General features: G+C 37.0%; 1 protein-coding gene and 1 long non-coding RNA gene across 2 annotated transcripts; one reads left to right on the top strand and one right to left on the bottom strand.

The window, feature by feature from the left end:
- Window positions 1-2,280: 2,280 nt before the first annotated feature.
- Window positions 2,281-6,173, bottom strand: glula (glutamate-ammonia ligase (glutamine synthase) a). The gene is made up of 7 exons (XM_079612005.1): window positions 5,723-6,173; window positions 4,456-4,640; window positions 4,182-4,343; window positions 3,949-4,095; window positions 3,730-3,857; window positions 3,426-3,625; window positions 2,281-3,337 (listed from the first exon to the last, which is right to left on the bottom strand). Exons 2-7 carry the CDS (start codon window positions 4,619-4,621, stop codon window positions 3,025-3,027), a joined length of 1,116 nt encoding a protein of 371 aa, XP_079468131.1. The 5' UTR covers window positions 4,622-4,640; window positions 5,723-6,173; the 3' UTR covers window positions 2,281-3,024.
- Window positions 6,174-6,263: 90 nt separating this feature from the next.
- Window positions 6,264-17,932, top strand: LOC306998157. The gene is made up of 3 exons (XR_013797522.1): window positions 6,264-6,395; window positions 6,862-6,901; window positions 17,412-17,932. It is a non-coding gene; the product is annotated as an uncharacterized lncRNA (long non-coding RNA).
- Window positions 17,933-18,322: the final 390 nt, after the last annotated feature.

Genomic DNA, 18,322 nt, shown 5'->3' with positions numbered 1-18,322 from the left:
GCTACCAAATAATACAAGCCCTGGACATTGTTTTTTTTTTTTTTTTTTTTTTTTTTTTGCGTACAATGGGAATTAAAAAACCTGCAGTGCTGAAAAGTGGGAAAAAAAATACTAAAACAGATATTAATATGTCGCTCTATACACAGGTTTCTTGTATACAAACAATACCGGATGCGCGCGCATCCAAGAGGCAAGACCGCTATGTTATGCCGAGTTCTATAAAAGAACATTGTAATTAACGTAGATTTCGCATTGTTTGTAAATTCTTGTTGACTCAATAATAAACTGCAATTTCAGAGTTGAATCTGTTTGCTTGTGTTTCATTTGCATATTAATATAACATTATGTAAAACGTTAGTTAGTTGACTAGTATGGAATTGTCCAACTAAGTTTGCGAATCATAAAAACATGGCATACCCTATGCATTTAGGTTAGTTTACAGCACAACAGCTCCGCGTCATCTCTGCTTCTGCTAGATATAGCCGTAAAGACTGTTGCTTTCTGCCTCTTAGATGCGCGCGCATCTATGTGATGACGTTGCACAGAAACCCGTGTATAGCAAATATTATTTTTTATGTGCTCAATTTAAGTATAAATAAGTAACTATTTGAAGTAGGCTGTTAGGCTATAGGCAATGCCCAGATTTACAGCGGTGATTTTTTTAATAGTTAGGCTGCAGCTGTAGCCTTTGCCAGTGTTAATATTTAAACCTATTTTTAACAGGTAAACAACAAGGAAATGAGTTTGCCATTAAACATTTTATTTGCACTTTGTGCCAAAAAATGCAAGCATTGGAGAACAAATCTCGTTTAAAAAAATCAACAAAAAACGGTCGCGCTTTAAATAAAAAAAAATTTAAATATAACATTTAAAATCAGCTGCTTGCGTTCGGGTTTGTCCGATGTCTTTCCTTTAATACAGCGATTTATCATAATTTGCGTAAAATCCCGAGTTTGAGATGATCCACCGACCGACCTGATGGAAATATGAAAACAGCTGAGGTGCTGTCACCAAGCGTTCGTTTTTAAACAATAACTTTGTCTATTCTGTGTCTTAACAATAAAACATTAGCCAATAGATCTTAACTAAAATGACCATGGTAAACCGATAATATTCGATTAGAGTTAGCATTTAATATTTCGTTAATATGGACAAATCATTCACAAAAATAGTACATAAAGAATGCGCATGCTCAGGCTTGAATCATCTGGGCCAATAAGATTGCTGTATAATAAGCCAATTAAATTGGGGGTGGGCGGAGCGACACGTGTAACCCCGCCCCAAAGTGTCGCCCCGCCCCATCGTCCAGACTGCACTCTGGGGTACTACGAAGCACTGGACAGAAACACCATTCTAATTTGTGATTGGTTGGAAGTAATTTTGGGGAGCCAATCACAAGGCATTATGACTTGTCAGTCTGTCAGGCATGGGAATGTAGGTAAAAGGTCCCACACCAAACTTGTTACCCCCACCGCGCAGAGAGAAGCACATAAAGTAAATATTTTTGTTCCAGGAAAAATTGGATGTTCCTGAACCTCATAGAATGAAACAGAGACGCCCCTTTGTTCCCGTTTGAGAGCCAACATATAACGTGTAATCACAGTTAGTGAATGTGACTTAACTGTTAACAGCGTTTGGCCGGCTTCGTGTTTATGAGCTCCTCACAAAGAGATAAGTTTATCGATGATGTTGCAAAAGTTTAGCTGCCAACTGTGCAATAACACTGGGATGCAGGTTTGAATATTTGTTTGCACAATACGAGGTTTCAGAAAGAAAACATTTTAATCTTTCCATTGACCAACATTAACACGAAGAAACAGCTTATGTTTTTTTAAGCTGTTTTTTGAAACAAAAAATATGCTTATGAACACTAGAGAAACAGATTTATATTTAATTTAAAGGTCTCTTACAAGACCATAATGTGTTGCACAGGCAAAAATAGAGTTGTTTGTGTAATTCCAAGTGTCCTAAACTAAGAAGAAGAAAAAAAAGTTATGTCAGTATACTGCACGAAATGTTCTCTTGTGCAGATGTAAAGCTAGTGCTTCATCATGGACATTTAACAAGTACTGAGCAGTTAAAATGGATTGTGTTCTTTAGAGGCAGATCTCAAATTGGAGTTCATCATGAATCTGTAAAAGTTGTCCAAGTATACTCACCTTGCCCCATAAATTCAAAACGTTGTTTCTTGGGATGCTAAAATAACATGCAAGTCAAATCAGCAAGTACAAAAGCAAGACATGACTACTGCACAGTTAAGGAGGAAGCACACAAGACAAGTTTGTGGTAAAAATAAATGTTTAAGTCTCTTTTTTTTTAAAAGCAACTTCAGGTTTACCAAAACGGGTGCAGTTACATCATAGTAGTAGACAAAAACAGGATCAAATCCTTGATGAATCAGGGATTGAACATGACAAATAACAGATCCACAAGTATAAAAACAGGACAGTTATTGGACCTCGACTGAAGTGTACCGCACAACATTAACAGTGTGTACAGTCAAAATGGATAACAAAATTTGCCATTTAATACACTATCAGTAAGACGCATTGAAACATTACATACTTGAATAACCAAGTCAACGTACGCAACAACTAGCTATTGGTTTAAAAGAAATTAGATGTTGTCTAGCCTTGGCAACCCTAGGTTCTTCTGTGCATCTGACAAACGTCTCAGTTCATCTTAACTACCAACAGGTAGGATCATGGGATCAGAGCTTTCAACGCTATTGTTAAACATCCACTCCCCAAGAAACAATTAAAATGAGGATAAAAAAAAAGAAAAAAAAGGGGAAAAAGACATGCCCTGCAACACCATGTCCCCAGTCAGATCAGGTTAACTTCAGATTTAATCTTAAAATGTTAAGTTGACCAGTCAACTTCAGCGATATTAAAATGCCAGGTTAGAAACACCCTGAAAGAAAAGATACAGTACTAATTTGGCTGGATGGCCATTAAAAAAAAAAAAAAAAAAAAAAAAAAGGAGGGCAAGGGGAGGGAAGATTCAGTCCAGGAAAAGAGAGATCTAGTAGTCCACAGGTTCTTCACCCTCTTCATCAAGCAAACATGTGCGAATCAGGGCCTCAGTGACCGCATAGGGGTCGCAGTTGGCAGATGGACGGCGGTCTTCAAAGTAGCCCTTCTTCTCCTGTCCCACTGTTCGTGGGATGCGGATGCTAGCACCACGGTTGGCTACGCCTGCGGAGAACTCATGAATGTTGGAGGTTTCATGGTGGCCAGTCAGTCTACGAGCATTGTCCAGGCCTCCTTTTGGATCATAGGCACGGATGTGGTAGTTGTGCCTCTTTCCAAGCTTCTCAATACACTCCTCAATGAATCTAATTAGGAGACGAGATGTAGTCATTTAATACTATGGGTTACAAATATTTTTGAAAGGCAAGCCAGCCATCTATGATTGGTACTTACTTCAGCCCACCATCTTCCCGCATTTCCTTGGTGCTAAAATTAGTGTGGCAACCAGCGCCATTCCAGTTGCCTGAGATCGGCTTAGGATCAAATGAGGCTACCACACCGAAGTCTTCACAAACTCGGTGCAAGATGAAACGAGCTACCCACAAATGATCCCCCATGTTGATGCCTTCACAGGGGCCAATCTGGAATTCCCACTGCAAAATAGGAGTCACGTTATAACGAATCAATAATTAATAGAATTGGTCACATTCCAAATAGGTAATCTTTGGATGGCAGAAGAGACTGGGTCAGAGGTTACCTGGGCAGGCATAACTTCAGCATTGGTTCCACAGATCATCACACCAGCATAGAGGCAGGCTTTGTAATGTGCCTCCACGATGTCTCTGCCATAGGCTTTATCTGCTCCAACTCCACAGTAATAAGGTCCTGTAGATATCAGTGGAGCACATTAAAGACCAGACATCTTCAGAACCTCATTGACAATGGTCAACCGTGACAGTAAATTAGCTGTTTTTACCTTGGGGACCAGGGAACCCATTGGAGGGCCAACCAAATGGATGCCCATCTGTACCAAGGATAGTGTACTCCTGCTCCATGCCAAACCAAGGGATCTGATGGTCTACCATTTCCATGATCTTTTTACATGTATGACGATGGTTGGTTTCTGTGTTTAAGACCAGAATAGCAATAAGTCTAAACAAACCCAGATCAAACATACACTGATGTCGTCTTATCCTCAAATAAACGTACCAGCAGACTTCCGGTTGTACTTTAGCACCTCACAAAAGACCAATTTGTTGGGGTCTTTGCGGAAAGGATCCCTAAACATGGCAGAGGGGATGAGATACATGTCGCTGTTGGAGCCTTCAGATTGATACGTGCTGGAACCATCAAAATTCCACTCAGGAAAATCTGAATAACAGAACATAATTAGAAGCTATTAATTCCAAATCCCTAAGAATTCCAAAACTGGAATATAAATATATTAATGCATTGTAAACGGATGTGGAGTTGGCCAGCTTACCTTCAATGCTTTTAGGCTCAGAGTCCAGCGTCCTGGTCTTGCATCGCAGTCCTTCTCCAGTTCCATCTATCCATATATACATGGCTTGTACTTGGTCTCCCTGAGGCAGTTCCATATACTGCCCTTTTACCACTTTACTCAACTGAGCACTGGAAGACGTGGCCATTTTTATAACAATAAAACACCTAAACAGAAGGAAAACAGATTAACAGAAGTCTCACAAGAATATGGAACATATTGCACTTCCTTAAACTTGGATAAGCATTAAAGCATTAATGTGCATTCAGCACAAGGATCAATAGCTTAAATGAATGGTTCACCCAAAAATGAAAATTGTCATTTACTCAGTTGTTCCAAACCAGCATGGGTTTCTCTTCCACTGAACAGAAAGTATATTTTGAAGAATATGGGTGACTGTAACCATTGACTTCCATAGTATGAAAAAAAACAAAAACTACGGAATTCAACGAGGCCAATCAACAGTTTTGTTACAGACATTCAAAATAGATTTTGTGATAAGAAAAAAAAAAATAATATATATATATATATATATATATATATATATATATATATATATATATATATATATATATAGATATACAGGGTTGGAACAGGAGAGTAAATGACAGAATTTTCATTTTTGGGCGAATTATCTCTTTAAGTACAATGCCAAGCACAAACAAACAGATGATAATTTAATAAACAGTTAATCTCAGAAGGCTAGAAACAACACAGTTTTGATTGGATTGACCATTTGTTGCCAAACAGGTAATTTTTAACGATTTTGATTTGCTGATTGCAGTATAAAACTGTTGGCTTGTGTCTGTCGATAGAGGGGTGCCTGAATCCTACAAATAAGGCGTTGAGAAAGACTAGAACACGTGCTTTGCAATCTGCATTAGGAATTCTCCTAGCATTCACTTGTGAAAGGGTTGTTCGATCAGTGTGGTAAACCGCTATCAATATTGATCGCACAATCATTAAGTCATCGCAAAAAGCACCATTGCTGCTCAAAGTCGACGCTTTCCAGCGCATCCCCGGGACCCCGGCTAGCCGGTAACTATGGTTACAGCGCTACAGTATATTACATCATAGCGTGAAGTATAGATAAACAACGGTGATGTCACAAAACAAGTCAATTTTGTTTAAAATCAAACTCCCTCTAACAACAAAAGAATGAAGTTGCATAATCATATTAACGTTCACAAAAGCACATTCGTGCATTGCACACAAATGGCAGCCTGATGAATAATAGAAAGTTACGTACCTGGACACCAACAGAAATTAAAATGTATGATATCAGACTGGCAGGTCCAGTTGCTTGACTGATAATTTTGCGTTTGGTGTTCTCTCATTCTCTGCCCAGGAGTTTGGACTGTCATCCTGATTTATATGTATGCTCGCAGGATCCCGGCGCGTGTGATTGGTCAGCGAGAAGCGCGATCTGTTTGTTCTCAGGTGATTGAAGGCACGCGCAGCTTCATCATTGGAGGCGAGCTCTTCCAGCGCTGAAGTGAAGCCACGCCCTCAACTTCGGCGATGGAACATTTGTGTAGGATTAGTCTTTTGTTGTTGTTGTTGTTGTTGTTGTTGTTGGTTCTCTATTCTTGATAGAGCTATAAAGAAGTTTGTTCCACCGAAGTGAAGGCACGACATTGCAAGCTTTTTAAACAGGAGCTCAAGAAGAACATTGTGTTCCATAATTTAATTCACAGAGCAAACCCAGATAAATGAAGCAGTGATGGAGGAGAAAGCTAGCCTCGTGTTTCACGAGATGTTAAATGCCCCCATGTGGTGTAAAATAATGTTCATACTGCAGTCCTCCTCTTACAAACTGCTGGGACTTCATCATGGTCAAAAGTGGCAAAAAACAGGCTCGAATTATAAACAAACTTCTGAGCAACAGTTCATTGTATTTCCCCCCAACAATAAGCGAGCAGGTATGTACATTTTTAGGGGGCATTGGCAAATAGGCTAAAGCTTCAAAAAAGTTTTTTTTTTTTTAATCGTTTGTACTGATGTAAAGTATATTTTTGAGTCATGAAAAATGTTTTCAAGTTTTTTTTTTCAAGTCGAAGTTTTCCAAGTGTTTAAATAATTTTTAAGTGTTTTTTTTTTGTCAGGCGGTAGGTACAACCAAATATTTGTAGGCCTATGTATAGTTATATACTGTAGTTGTACCACCTGACATGGAAAGAGTACCAACTTACCCAAAACCTAAAATGAGCAGTATTTGAGAGAGATCTACAAACCTTTTCACTCTGCCACAAAGATCATTTGGCTAGATGATGCATTATCATCTAATATTACCATGTCAATAATGTCAAAATATGTCTAAGTCATGATGCATTTGTCAATTTTCTTGAACAATGACGCCATTCTATCATTCATTCTTGGCTTTTCTAGAGCAAGATGGATATCTGGATCTTCATATGGCTCAAAAAAGGTATAGTAGCCTACTATAGTTACAATATAAGTTAAGACTTAAATGCAGCCTTAAAGACATGTAGTTTTGATAAATACAATAAGAAACTCATACTCTTAACCTTCTTACCCAGAATCAGTGTGCAAGGAAGCAATAACCCTTTCATTTAGAATTGCTCTTTTACTCATAACTATGTGATGTAATTGCTTTAAAGTCATCAAAAATGATGAGATCAGCACGGCTGGAAGACAGTGAGCCGTAAGAAATGTAAAACAGCTGAGTAATCTTCACACAGCAACTTATAGACCAGGTGAACTGAAAAGGCAAAAGGGCATTTGAATTCAATTTGTCTTTAACAACACGATAGCACAAATAATCCGGTCTAGATATATCAAATGATCTTACAGTAACACTCTGTTTTTAAGATCTTTTGAAAGGGCTTTATTTGCAATCCTTTCCCAAATACTCAGCCTGTTTCCTGCATATGATGCACAACGTTTAAACTTTTTGTAAGTGTATTGATTCAAAGGACAGTGAAGATTATAAGCCTAATTTGGCATTAGTGTTTTTTATTTATCCAGTCACTGGTGGTATACTAATTCAAAATATATAAATTGATATAATCACAACTGTAACCTGAATCTATAGTTGTTTGTTTGTTGGGACTACAATATCCAAATTCCCTTAAAGAGGTACTACAATGAAATATAAGACCAGTGTCTTTGTCCGGGGCACAGAAGGATTGTCATTTTCAAAACATTATATAAAAATCATATGCAATGTAGGTCCACTTTCCACGGTCACCAGTCATGGTGACATTCCGCCCGGTGAGACCGTACAAAATGTCCTCATATTGCTCATGCTAAATGAAATTTTGCCAATCAGTTTGCCATAGGTGACTTTATATTTTAATAAATATGCCAAAGTGAACCTTATTTTGCTTTTGAGGAGGAATATGCTGCCTCAGTATCTGCTGTGGCCAAAGTTACGCTAGACAGCTGATGCCCAGTATCAGTTCTCCCAAGAGACCAGTGATGACCTGGCACAGAAATTAAACATTGAGAGGCAGTGTGTAAAGACACACCAGGACACTGTTGGTGGTTTTCCTGTGCAGTGGAAATGGAGATCAAAGTGCACGGTTGTTTCAGAGTAAAGAAGCCACCCAAAAAAGTTGAAAGCCAGGACACTCTTCATCCTTAGAGTTCAGCTTCATCATCTGTGCTTGTGGAAGCAGCTGGAAAGTTGAACTAGGAATCTTTTTAGTTGAAGAAAACAGATGCCAGTTTAGTTAAACTGTTAAAATGGCCTATTGTCATTTATGGTAGCACTGCTCCATAGTTTTCTTCATTACCTGCAAATTCAAACTAACTAGCTAACTAGCTAACTAGCTAACTAACTAGCTAACTAGCTAACTAGCTAGCTAACTAACTAACTAACTAACTAACTAACTAACTAACTAACTAACTAACTAACTAACTAACTAACTAACTAACTAACTAACTAACTAACTAACTACCTGCATGAACCAGTGTGCATGCAGGTAGTTTGCTTCTTTGATATTTCCAAAACACAGATGAATTAGCATTATGTGTTTTTTTTTTTCAATGTCTCAAATTCTCTTTAAAATTCTCTGCTTGTGAAGTGTTTAGTGTTTGCAAATGGCTCCCTCTAGTGGGGAAAATATTTCAGGAAAGCTGAAGATTATGGTTTTGTGGTTACAGAATTTACCACTGGCAGGACCGAGTGGAGGATTTGTATTGTTTATGAAAAAGATACTGTACCGTACTGTATCTTTTCAGACTGTGAATGTAAAAAAAGGCCAGTGAAAATCTTGGATTCTTTGTAAATCTAAGGCTCCTCCATCGTTTAAGACAATATTTGCTAGATATAAGCTGCTTGCTTGTTTAAACAGTTGACATATGATTCAATTTAATAAAATAATACGTATAATGATTTAGGAAATTCCGAAGTTTCAGGAAGTGAATGTTCTTCCGAATTCATCATTTTTTTTACCAATTCATTTACATGATTATTTAAATCATTTGTGATTACAGATATGGTTGTTGTTGTTGTTGTCGTTGTCGGCGGCAGCTAAGGCTCTTCATTGGAATGGTTCCATGAAGAACCTTTAACATCCATGGAATCTTTTCATTGCACCAAAGGTTGTTTATAGTGGAAAAAGCTTCTTCAGATTATATATAAAAAAGTTATTTTAATGGGTTTTATTGGAGAACCTAAAATGCATCTTATGTGGCGTTGCTGTGTAAACCTCCTTTTGGAACCTTTATTTTTAGGAGTGTATAGAAAAACGTAGAAATTTATATTCCTTTTTTTTTTACTTTTAAACTTAACTTGTCATTAATCACTCACCCACCCCATGCCGTTCCAAACCCGTAAGACTTTCGTTCATCTTCGAAACACAAATGAAGATCTTTTTGATGAAATCTGAGAGATTTCTGTCCCTCCATTGACCAATAAAAGCCTAAATTCAATCTGTTTGTCATATAAAGTGATCGTGTCTCTTCAGAAAATTTGGACTAAACCGCTCGATTCATTTGGATTAGTTTTATTAGATCTCTTTATAAACTTTTTGAAGTGTCAAAGTGTCAGTTGTGTATAGCTGTCAATGGAGGGACAGAAAACTCTCAGATTTCCTCAAAAAGATCTTCATTTGTGTTTCAAAAGATGAACAAAAGTCTTTTTTTCATTTTTCAGTGAACCATCCCTTTAAGTTTTTATAACTTTTAATCCCTTTTTTGTCATTTTAAATCATTTTAGTATATTTCATAATAATAATAATACATTTAAGCCCTCTTGTGGTCCCATTGGAAGTGTGCTGAGGCCCCCTAGTGGATACTGGCTCTCAGGTTTGGAACTGTCTTAGTGGATTGATAATGTTAGACAAACATGCATCAAAAGATAGAAAATCTATTTAAAGCAAGCTATTACCCATGATCCTCCTGTCTTACACCCTTCAGCAAGGGCCTCTTCTCCTCGATTCCTAAAGATGATTTTTTATGGCCTGCTAACTGCCGAGTGTCTGGTCGTCAAATCTGTACAGAACTCTTGGAGTGCAGGTGTGCCATCATTACATCACATTCTTTTGATTATATCCAGGGAGTAACATTTATATTGTTAATGTTAATGGCTCCTCATTATCATTTTATTAATGTAGTCAAATTAGGTTAACTTTATTCAGAAGAACATTCTGGATTGTTGTTTTATTTCACGAATTTCACTCTAGTGCTGGGCATCCAGGTCTTGTTATCTCTATTTACAGCATATTTCTGGATCGTAACTTGCCCATAAACCGTACATATCTCCCAGCAGATGTTTGGCGGACGAGCTTGGAGAGTGTAAAAATTTAATGGACACAGATGTGTTTGTGTGAGACATCTTGAGCTGTTTGTATCAAGAAAGAACATTTTATGGGATTTACTTGGATATGCAATTATGCAGATGTTGTCTGGGTACCTTGTTTTTTACCCAATGTTTCAAAGCCAAAAAAAAAAAGAGAAAAAAAGTTATAATAGAGTAGAGTATAATATAGATTTGTAGGTATCTTATAACAACCAAGACATGTTTCATTTCTTGAAGAAATATTTGCTTACACCAATCCTGAAACAACACAATACGTTTTCTTCAAGTCAATCTACACACACACGCACACACACACGCACACGCGCACGCGCACGCGCACGCACGCACGCACACGCACGCACGCACGCACGCACGCACATTTATTACAGTAAAAATAGTAATATTGTGAAATAATATTCATATGTAAAATAATTGTTTTGTATTCTAATATTAAATATTTTTATTTACTCCTGCCATGGCACTGGCAGAGCTGAATTTTCAGCATCATTACTCCAGTCTTCAGTGTCACATGATCAGACATCATTCTAATATGCTTATTTGCATTCAGGAAATATTTCTTATTATTATTATCAATGTTGAAAACAGCCGTGCTGCCTATTTTTTTTGTGGAAACCATCGTGCATTATTTTCAGGATTCAAAAGAACAGTATTTATCTGAAATATAAATATTTTGTATTTATGTCTTTACATGTCACTTTTGATCAATTCAATGCATCCTTGATGAATAAAAGTATTGATTTGTTTAAAAATATATATCAGTATACCTTTGTAGAGTACACCTTGTCAACATTATAATGATTATGGTGAACGACTCGTTTTCTTTTTTCCCCCTCAAAGACTTGACGCACTCCCTCAAGGGACGAATGTTGTCTTATTTAAGGCCTTGGGCTCTGTTCATGTGTCTCATCGATTTTTAGCTCTAAAACTGTAGGCTGTTATCGGTTCAGGTTTATGGGCTGGAAATGTGTTTTTGTTTACATAAAAATGGAATTATAGCTTTTGTCTGATAGCTTCAGAAACCATTTGGATGTAGTTATTATGATGGTCTCTGCAAGGATGTGTGAATACAGCAGACTCTTCTGTATTCAAGCTCCTGAAACTAATTAAATAAGGAGGCCAATGTTTTATTATGCATGGCGTGACTTTTTGATAGGGTTTTCCAAAACTAATGTGCCTTTTATATTGTCATTTTTACTGAAGCATTTCTTGTTATTGCCTCAGTGGCAACTAATAATAAGCTTTTATTTTTATTAGTCTTTTAATACAGCTTATTATAATGGATGAATGGGTTTTCATCCCCCAAGTAATTCAGTTTATGAAAGTCATTTTGGGGTGTGTGTGTGTGAACGTCCAGCGTTTTGGGCATGTCTTTAACAGTTCACAAATTTCGTGGCCTCAAAAAAGTGATAATTTATTGTATGATTTTTATTGATTAGTAAACATAAATTAGGTCTGAGGTATATAATTAAAATATTATTTAATATTATGATTATACAATTATGTTTTGTTATATATATATTAGTATCATCATCAACAACAAGAACAACAACAACAACAACAACAATATTATACACCAGTCAAAACTCTGGAATAATTATGGATAATAAAATTATAATAATTGAGCACCAAATCAGAATATGAGAATGATTTCTAAAGGATCGAAACACTGAAAATTCTGCTTTGCCATCACAGGAATAAATTACATATTAATATATATTAAATCTGTGTTTTAAATATTTTTTTACACAACATTTTAGCCTTGCATTTATTGATCGATTTCAAGCATTTTACAATGTAAAATTTGATTATTAAAACACACCTCCACAATGGGTTGTATTACTGTAAACACATGTGATATATTTGTAGCATTGCTTACAATAAAATAAAATTCAAACCCAAGTAGGCCTATGCTGGGATCGCTCAGTCCACATTCTAACCAGCCTGCTTTGCGGCACTCCAGTAGCCACGTGGACATATTGGAGTACACTTTACAGATGGAGCTGGGTAAGCGACCCAATAAAAATCATCAGTGAAAATGCCACATGTGATTTTGAGCCTGAGATGGATGACAGGGACAGAGAGAGTGTGTGTGTCTCAGCCTTGCTCTGGCAGTAATCACTGTTGTCGAGGCACTAATTGGTCTTGTCTGTTTGTGAGGCCACACACTGTGACGTGAGGCTTCTCGCAGATGGGTCGTGCACGCTGACTTTAAGGCAGACTGGTGCCAGACAGGCTTATACTGAGCCATTATGATCAACAACAAATGGGTCTAAAGGCTCTAAATATATATGCTTAAATGTCTTTATTTAAAGTTTTAGATGCATGCTTTTTTGAGAAGATATTTGTTTCAGCTTCAGCTTGTTCCAAATGTGATTTGGCACCGAAGCCTATTATTTTCATCCACGTCTTTCTATCAGTGAAATATAAATGTATAATTAACACTCAACATAATATAAAGATACATAATAACATCATTTTTTTTGGAAAAATTTAACTTCAATCAAAGCTAAAGGTAAACGTTGCATTGTCCGAATTATTATTTTATGATTATATATATTTTTAGCCTGTTATATTGTGAATATAAACATAATTAAAAATAATGACAAAATTAAAATAAAATTACCAAATTATAAAAAAAATTAATGGAATGGTATGCAGAAAATAACTATAATGTAAAATAATTTGTCAGATCGGTTTGTCCAATCAGAAGGCTTTTAAGGCGCTTTACAACTGTCAATCATTCTGCCAACAGTCCATGTATGGACTTCAGGAGTCTTGAAGTTGACATTTTTTATTTCCATTTGTCAAAAGTAGATAAAAGTAAATCCTGATAAAGCTTTTCGTCGCTGGAGGAGAGAGCTACAACGCGCTTGAAAACTGAGCTTGTGTTGCTTCTGCGCGACAGGTGAAAATCGCAAGGTTAGTTTATCGAATCTTTTTTGTTTTGTTTTGTATCATACTTGAAACGTCATGCTTTTATGGCTCATATGATATAATGAGAATATGGAGCTCACACTCGAGGAGGAAGAACACCTCACCTCAAACTGAGCAAAATTATGCATTTTGTTGCAGTTGCTGTTATTTGTATGGCCAAAATGTAAGCAGACATTCTGACATTCATGTAAACCAATTAGATCTTCATAACAATAGCAGGCCACCAACATTAAATGCATATAATTTCAGTTGCCACTCTAAATCTCCCAAATAACATAAGATAATATGTAAATGCTTAGCTTTATGATAATCTCTGTTGTAATGTGGGAGGAAACCATATAATGCAATAGCTACAATACAATAAAATAATGACTGAGAGATATAACTTACACATAAATAAACGTTCCCCTTCCCAAAAGTTTTATCAAATCTGATACATTTTAACATTATAATAAACTATTTTTCAACAACTTTTTTATTAAATATGATACAGTAGGCTTTATAGGGCTAATTCAGTGGTAAAGTCTGTGCTCTTCAAAAATAACACCACTTACATAACCTTATAGATAAATTAAGTGTATAATACTTGTATATGACATATGTATATGGCACTGTAAATCAATAATGATCAAAATCAGCATTTCTGGACGAGCCTATTGACCTGCATGATCAAGGCAGCAGATGGCAGTGTTTACTACCAAGAGAATCTCAGAGACATCTTGACAATCAGATTGTCGTGTCTTGAGCAGCTGTGTGCCTTTCTCCACATCTTTGTGCTTTTGGTTTCTTTAAACAAGCGTTGGCTATGTCATATACACCATCAGGTCTGCAATAGAGGCTTATTGTTGAATGGCGTCAAGGGAGACTGTCCATGCATATCTACCTAGTGTGATTGAGCACTGCTCTGAATGAAAGAGCTGGCGGTGGACTGGTTTGATTTGTAGCTTTATAGCAGGATTATGATAGCATGTCTAGCTCTGCTCTGACTAATGTTGCAGAATACCATAACTGCATGGAAGATGCCACATTTATGGAAACAAATGCTTCTTTAACTTCTTAAGTTTTAAATGCATGTTTCTTTAAAAATATTTTTTGTTTCAGCTTTAGTCACCTAATTACCTATTTTATTGTCATCCACACAGCAGTGAAATGTTTAACATTTGTAGCGTTATTATACACTAATAATTCATATACAGAACTGATAAGTCGAATTATGCCGTTATAGGCCTATTGCAGTGAAATTAATTTGCAGAAACCTTATGTTTACTTTGAAGAAGAAAAAAACCCATAGTGACAAATTCATAATTGACTGCTTATTATTCCCATGATGAGACAGAAGCCTTATTGCCAGACATGTTTGGAATATGAAACGTTTTTTGACACATGGGCAGATGTTTTGCTTTTTATTTTCCCCTTTCTCCATAATCCTCCCTGAAAAGGTTACTCCGATCCCCACTCTTATGTTTATTAATGAAAAGAAAACTCTTCACCTGAGAGTTTGGTAAGGAGCACAACAGGAATACTAATGCCTTGAAGTGAATCACTGCAGTGATGCAATTTACAATAGACTGCTCCAATTAGGCATAATACTCAAAGACATTTATTTGTAATAACAATAGCTTACGATCATCATACTCTGGAATATTTACAACACAAAAATGCAAATCGTTGTAATGCACTACGTTTATTCAAGAATTATCATATCACATTTGTTAAACAGGACTAGCTGTGAAATTAGAAATGTTTTGAGACATCAGAGTGCTTTCATGTGTACAGACATTTTTTTTAATTTTTTTTAGCTTTATTTAGTGACTGTAAAATTCCCAGTGGGTGGACAACCTGCTGACAACATAAAAAATTGCCCTGGATTTGGAAAAGTACATTTTAAAGTCTCTGTCAGTGTTCTGCTCCCCGCAGTTCATGTACTGTTTATGTTTCGGCAACATTGATCTGACCCCTTGACTGTTTTTCCTGATCATCTGTCCATATTCTTCCTTCAAATGTCTAATCCAGTCTGTCGAAGGGAGACTGAGTGTGTGAGGGTACAGCGTGCGCGTCGCTGTTTATACGAGCCGACGCGGTTATAGACAATCTGCACTGAGACGACATCTGGTAGCGCTGTCACTCAAACGCTCTCTCTACCTCTCTCTCTTCTTGTTCCACCAGGTGACACACTCTTTTTCTCCCTAATGTCATGTTTTGCATCATGCAAGATAAATATTTATAGAGCCTTGACAGTGAATTGAATAAGCCACACTCTCCCGAGAAGTGAGCAAGAAACATGTCAAAACAGGTCTTAAAAAATCAGTCTCGTCATCTGCATTTTCTGAACTGTCGCCATCGCTACCAGATGTTTATAGTACCTAGTCTGTCGCATGATAGCGCTTGATATTTGACGTACAATCAGTCGTGAAATTTCCGATCAGGCCATAGGCATCATAGTCAGATGATGTGTGGATATCATTTTCATTTCCTTCACTCACTTGTTTCGTTTTGCTTGTAAAAGGGAAGAATGTGACACGACTGCCATGTTGACAGACACTGCGATTCAACAGAGTGCATGCGGCTCTTACTTAAACCCGAGTATGTGTGGACCCAGGCAAGGCAATATGCTTTGTCCAGCATGAAAAGCTCCCTGTGGGGAAATTGGTCTTCTTTAACACAGGAGATTGGCTCTGAGATTTCTCTCTGATAGCTGGACAGGGACTGCGGTAAAACCACACGCACAGAGTTTTTTCTGCCCCTAGCAGACCCTGAGGACACAGGCAGGGCTGTAAATATAAAGATATGATTGGGGGAATAGGAAAGAAGGTGAAGCAGCTACTTCTTCATACATGATTTGCTACTGTAAGGGAGAATGTTGTTTTACAGGTATTTTGTCTGTAGAATTGCTTAAGTTAAGGTATAATAGCTTGAAATCAAGATGGACAATTCTAGTTTTTTAATGAAATGTTTCAGTATTTGTTATAAATTATTTATCCGTGTACATGATTATTGTTTTAATTTCATGTGCTCTCATAATCTTTCATCAAAATAACAGCGTCCCCTCCAAAATAACAGTCATCTCTGATGTACTTACTGCCAATAGCGAACCACAACCATCCAATCTATTCCCCATGGACTAAATCAAGTCCCATCCTACATTTTTTTTCTTGTTCGAGAAGCCGCTTTACTTCGATATACAACTTCCATTTCATGCTGACTTTAAATATATGATGATTGTCTGTTTTAAAGTAACACGCCGACTTTTTGGGACTTTAGCTTATTCACCATATCTCCCCAGAGTTAGATAAGTCCATACATACCCTTCTCATCTCCATGCGTGATGTAAATCTGTCTGACGCACCCACCGCTAGCCTAGCTTAGCACAAAGACTGGAGGTAAACGGCTCCAGCTAGCATACTGCTCCCAATAAGTGTAAAAAAAACGCCAACATTTTCCTACTTACATGTTGTGATTTGTATAGTCACAGCGTGTACAAATAACAAGGTCACATGAGACAGAGCCATCTTCTAACTGTATACATACTGCAAACTATATTCTCAGAAGGCGAAGCACTGCTACTTCCGCGGAGACATTTTGCAGTGGCGAATCAGCAGTGGTGAAGCACTGTGGGGGGTACGGCGAATAAGCTATAGTCCCAAAAAGTCGGCGTGTTCCTTTAAAGACTAAGTGGCATTCTTCAGTTAGGCCTTTATTGCCGTGTTTCCCAACCGTTTTTGTCTTATGTACCCTCACAGCCCCATTCATCAACACAAACTAGAAATGTGCTTCTTTGAACTCATTCTACAACAGTTACAGCCCTCATTGGCGGAACAGCTTTTCAAGAGTGCTTATACACAGTCCAACAACACTGGGACTTTTCCTGGCACGTTCTAGACAGATTGTCAGTCTTTGCCATAGGCTCACTTGAAGATTTTGGGCCCGATTTGCAACCCCCTAACAGTCGCAAACGACTTTTTGTCCAAACATCCTGAATTGTGTGGTGTTATGCGATTATTTTACTGCTCTCTGAGCCCGCACAATCCCAATCTTGATCAGGCTGCCTCTGACGTGATACCTGCGATAGCCAAAGAGAGCGAGCGAGCATCTCCAGTCGGATGTTGTGTGCTTCTAGCTGAAACTTGGCAGCCACAAACATGCCATGAAAGTAGTGGATTGAGAAAGAAGATCACCCATATTCTTTTTTTCTCCTTTGTTTTTCTTCCCGCAAAAGAACACTCACGCCAGGAGAACCAGTCGGCAACGTTGAACGTCCTCCATGTGTTTTTCTTCAAGCCACGTTTTATCTCATGTCTCTGTGAGATCTCGTCTCACTGTGAACATGTTACTACAATCGACAGGTGTGTGGTCTCGCGGTCTGGACGAATCTTCTAGAAGACAAGTGAAGCTAATATTGTATTCAGACGTGCCTTGATGCCTTCCTTACTTGAAATGCGTCCTCCGAAAGCCAGCATTTTTAAGCTTTATGACGCTGCCTTTATGAGTGAGTCATTGAATCATCAGTTTAAATATTTGTTAAAATACACTGATTCTTCTTCATGAGCGAGTCATTGAATAATGAATCGTGAATGAGTCACAGGAATCAACTGATTCCTTAATGGTTATTCATACAAACGAAACTGTTTTGTTTGCAGATGTAACGATAGACAAAGTATGGCAATATTGTGTGATAATCTTAAATGTTAATTACTTCTTGTTTATTGAACTGTTGAATAAATACAATTTCACACTCACAATTGTGCTGTTGGTGTGATGTTATTTTCTTTCGTGACCACTTTATCACTTAATATTAATATAATATAATGTATACAGCAGTTTATATTATATTATATTAATATAAAATGCTGTATAAAAAGTTGTGGTCAGTAAGATGTTTTTGTAAAAATTAATTAATAAGACATCAATACTTAATAAAAAAATAATTGAGTGCCAAATCAGTAGCATAAGACTATATATGCAAATAGAACATTTTAATAATATTTATTTTACAATATTACTGTTTTACTGTATTTTGAACCCATATTTATTCAATGTTAATATGTGTATATATATATTATATATATGCGTGTGTGTGTGTGTGTGTGTGTGTTTGTTTGTTTGTTTTTACAGGTTTTACAGTGCAAA

This window comes from Phoxinus phoxinus, assembly GCF_949152265.1.
Source record: "Phoxinus phoxinus genome assembly, chromosome: 5".
In the NCBI taxonomy this organism is placed as follows: Eukaryota; Metazoa; Chordata; class Actinopteri; order Cypriniformes; family Leuciscidae; genus Phoxinus; species Phoxinus phoxinus.
The sequence above is the reverse complement of the archived record's forward strand: the minus strand, read 5'-3'. Positions and strand labels throughout refer to the sequence as shown.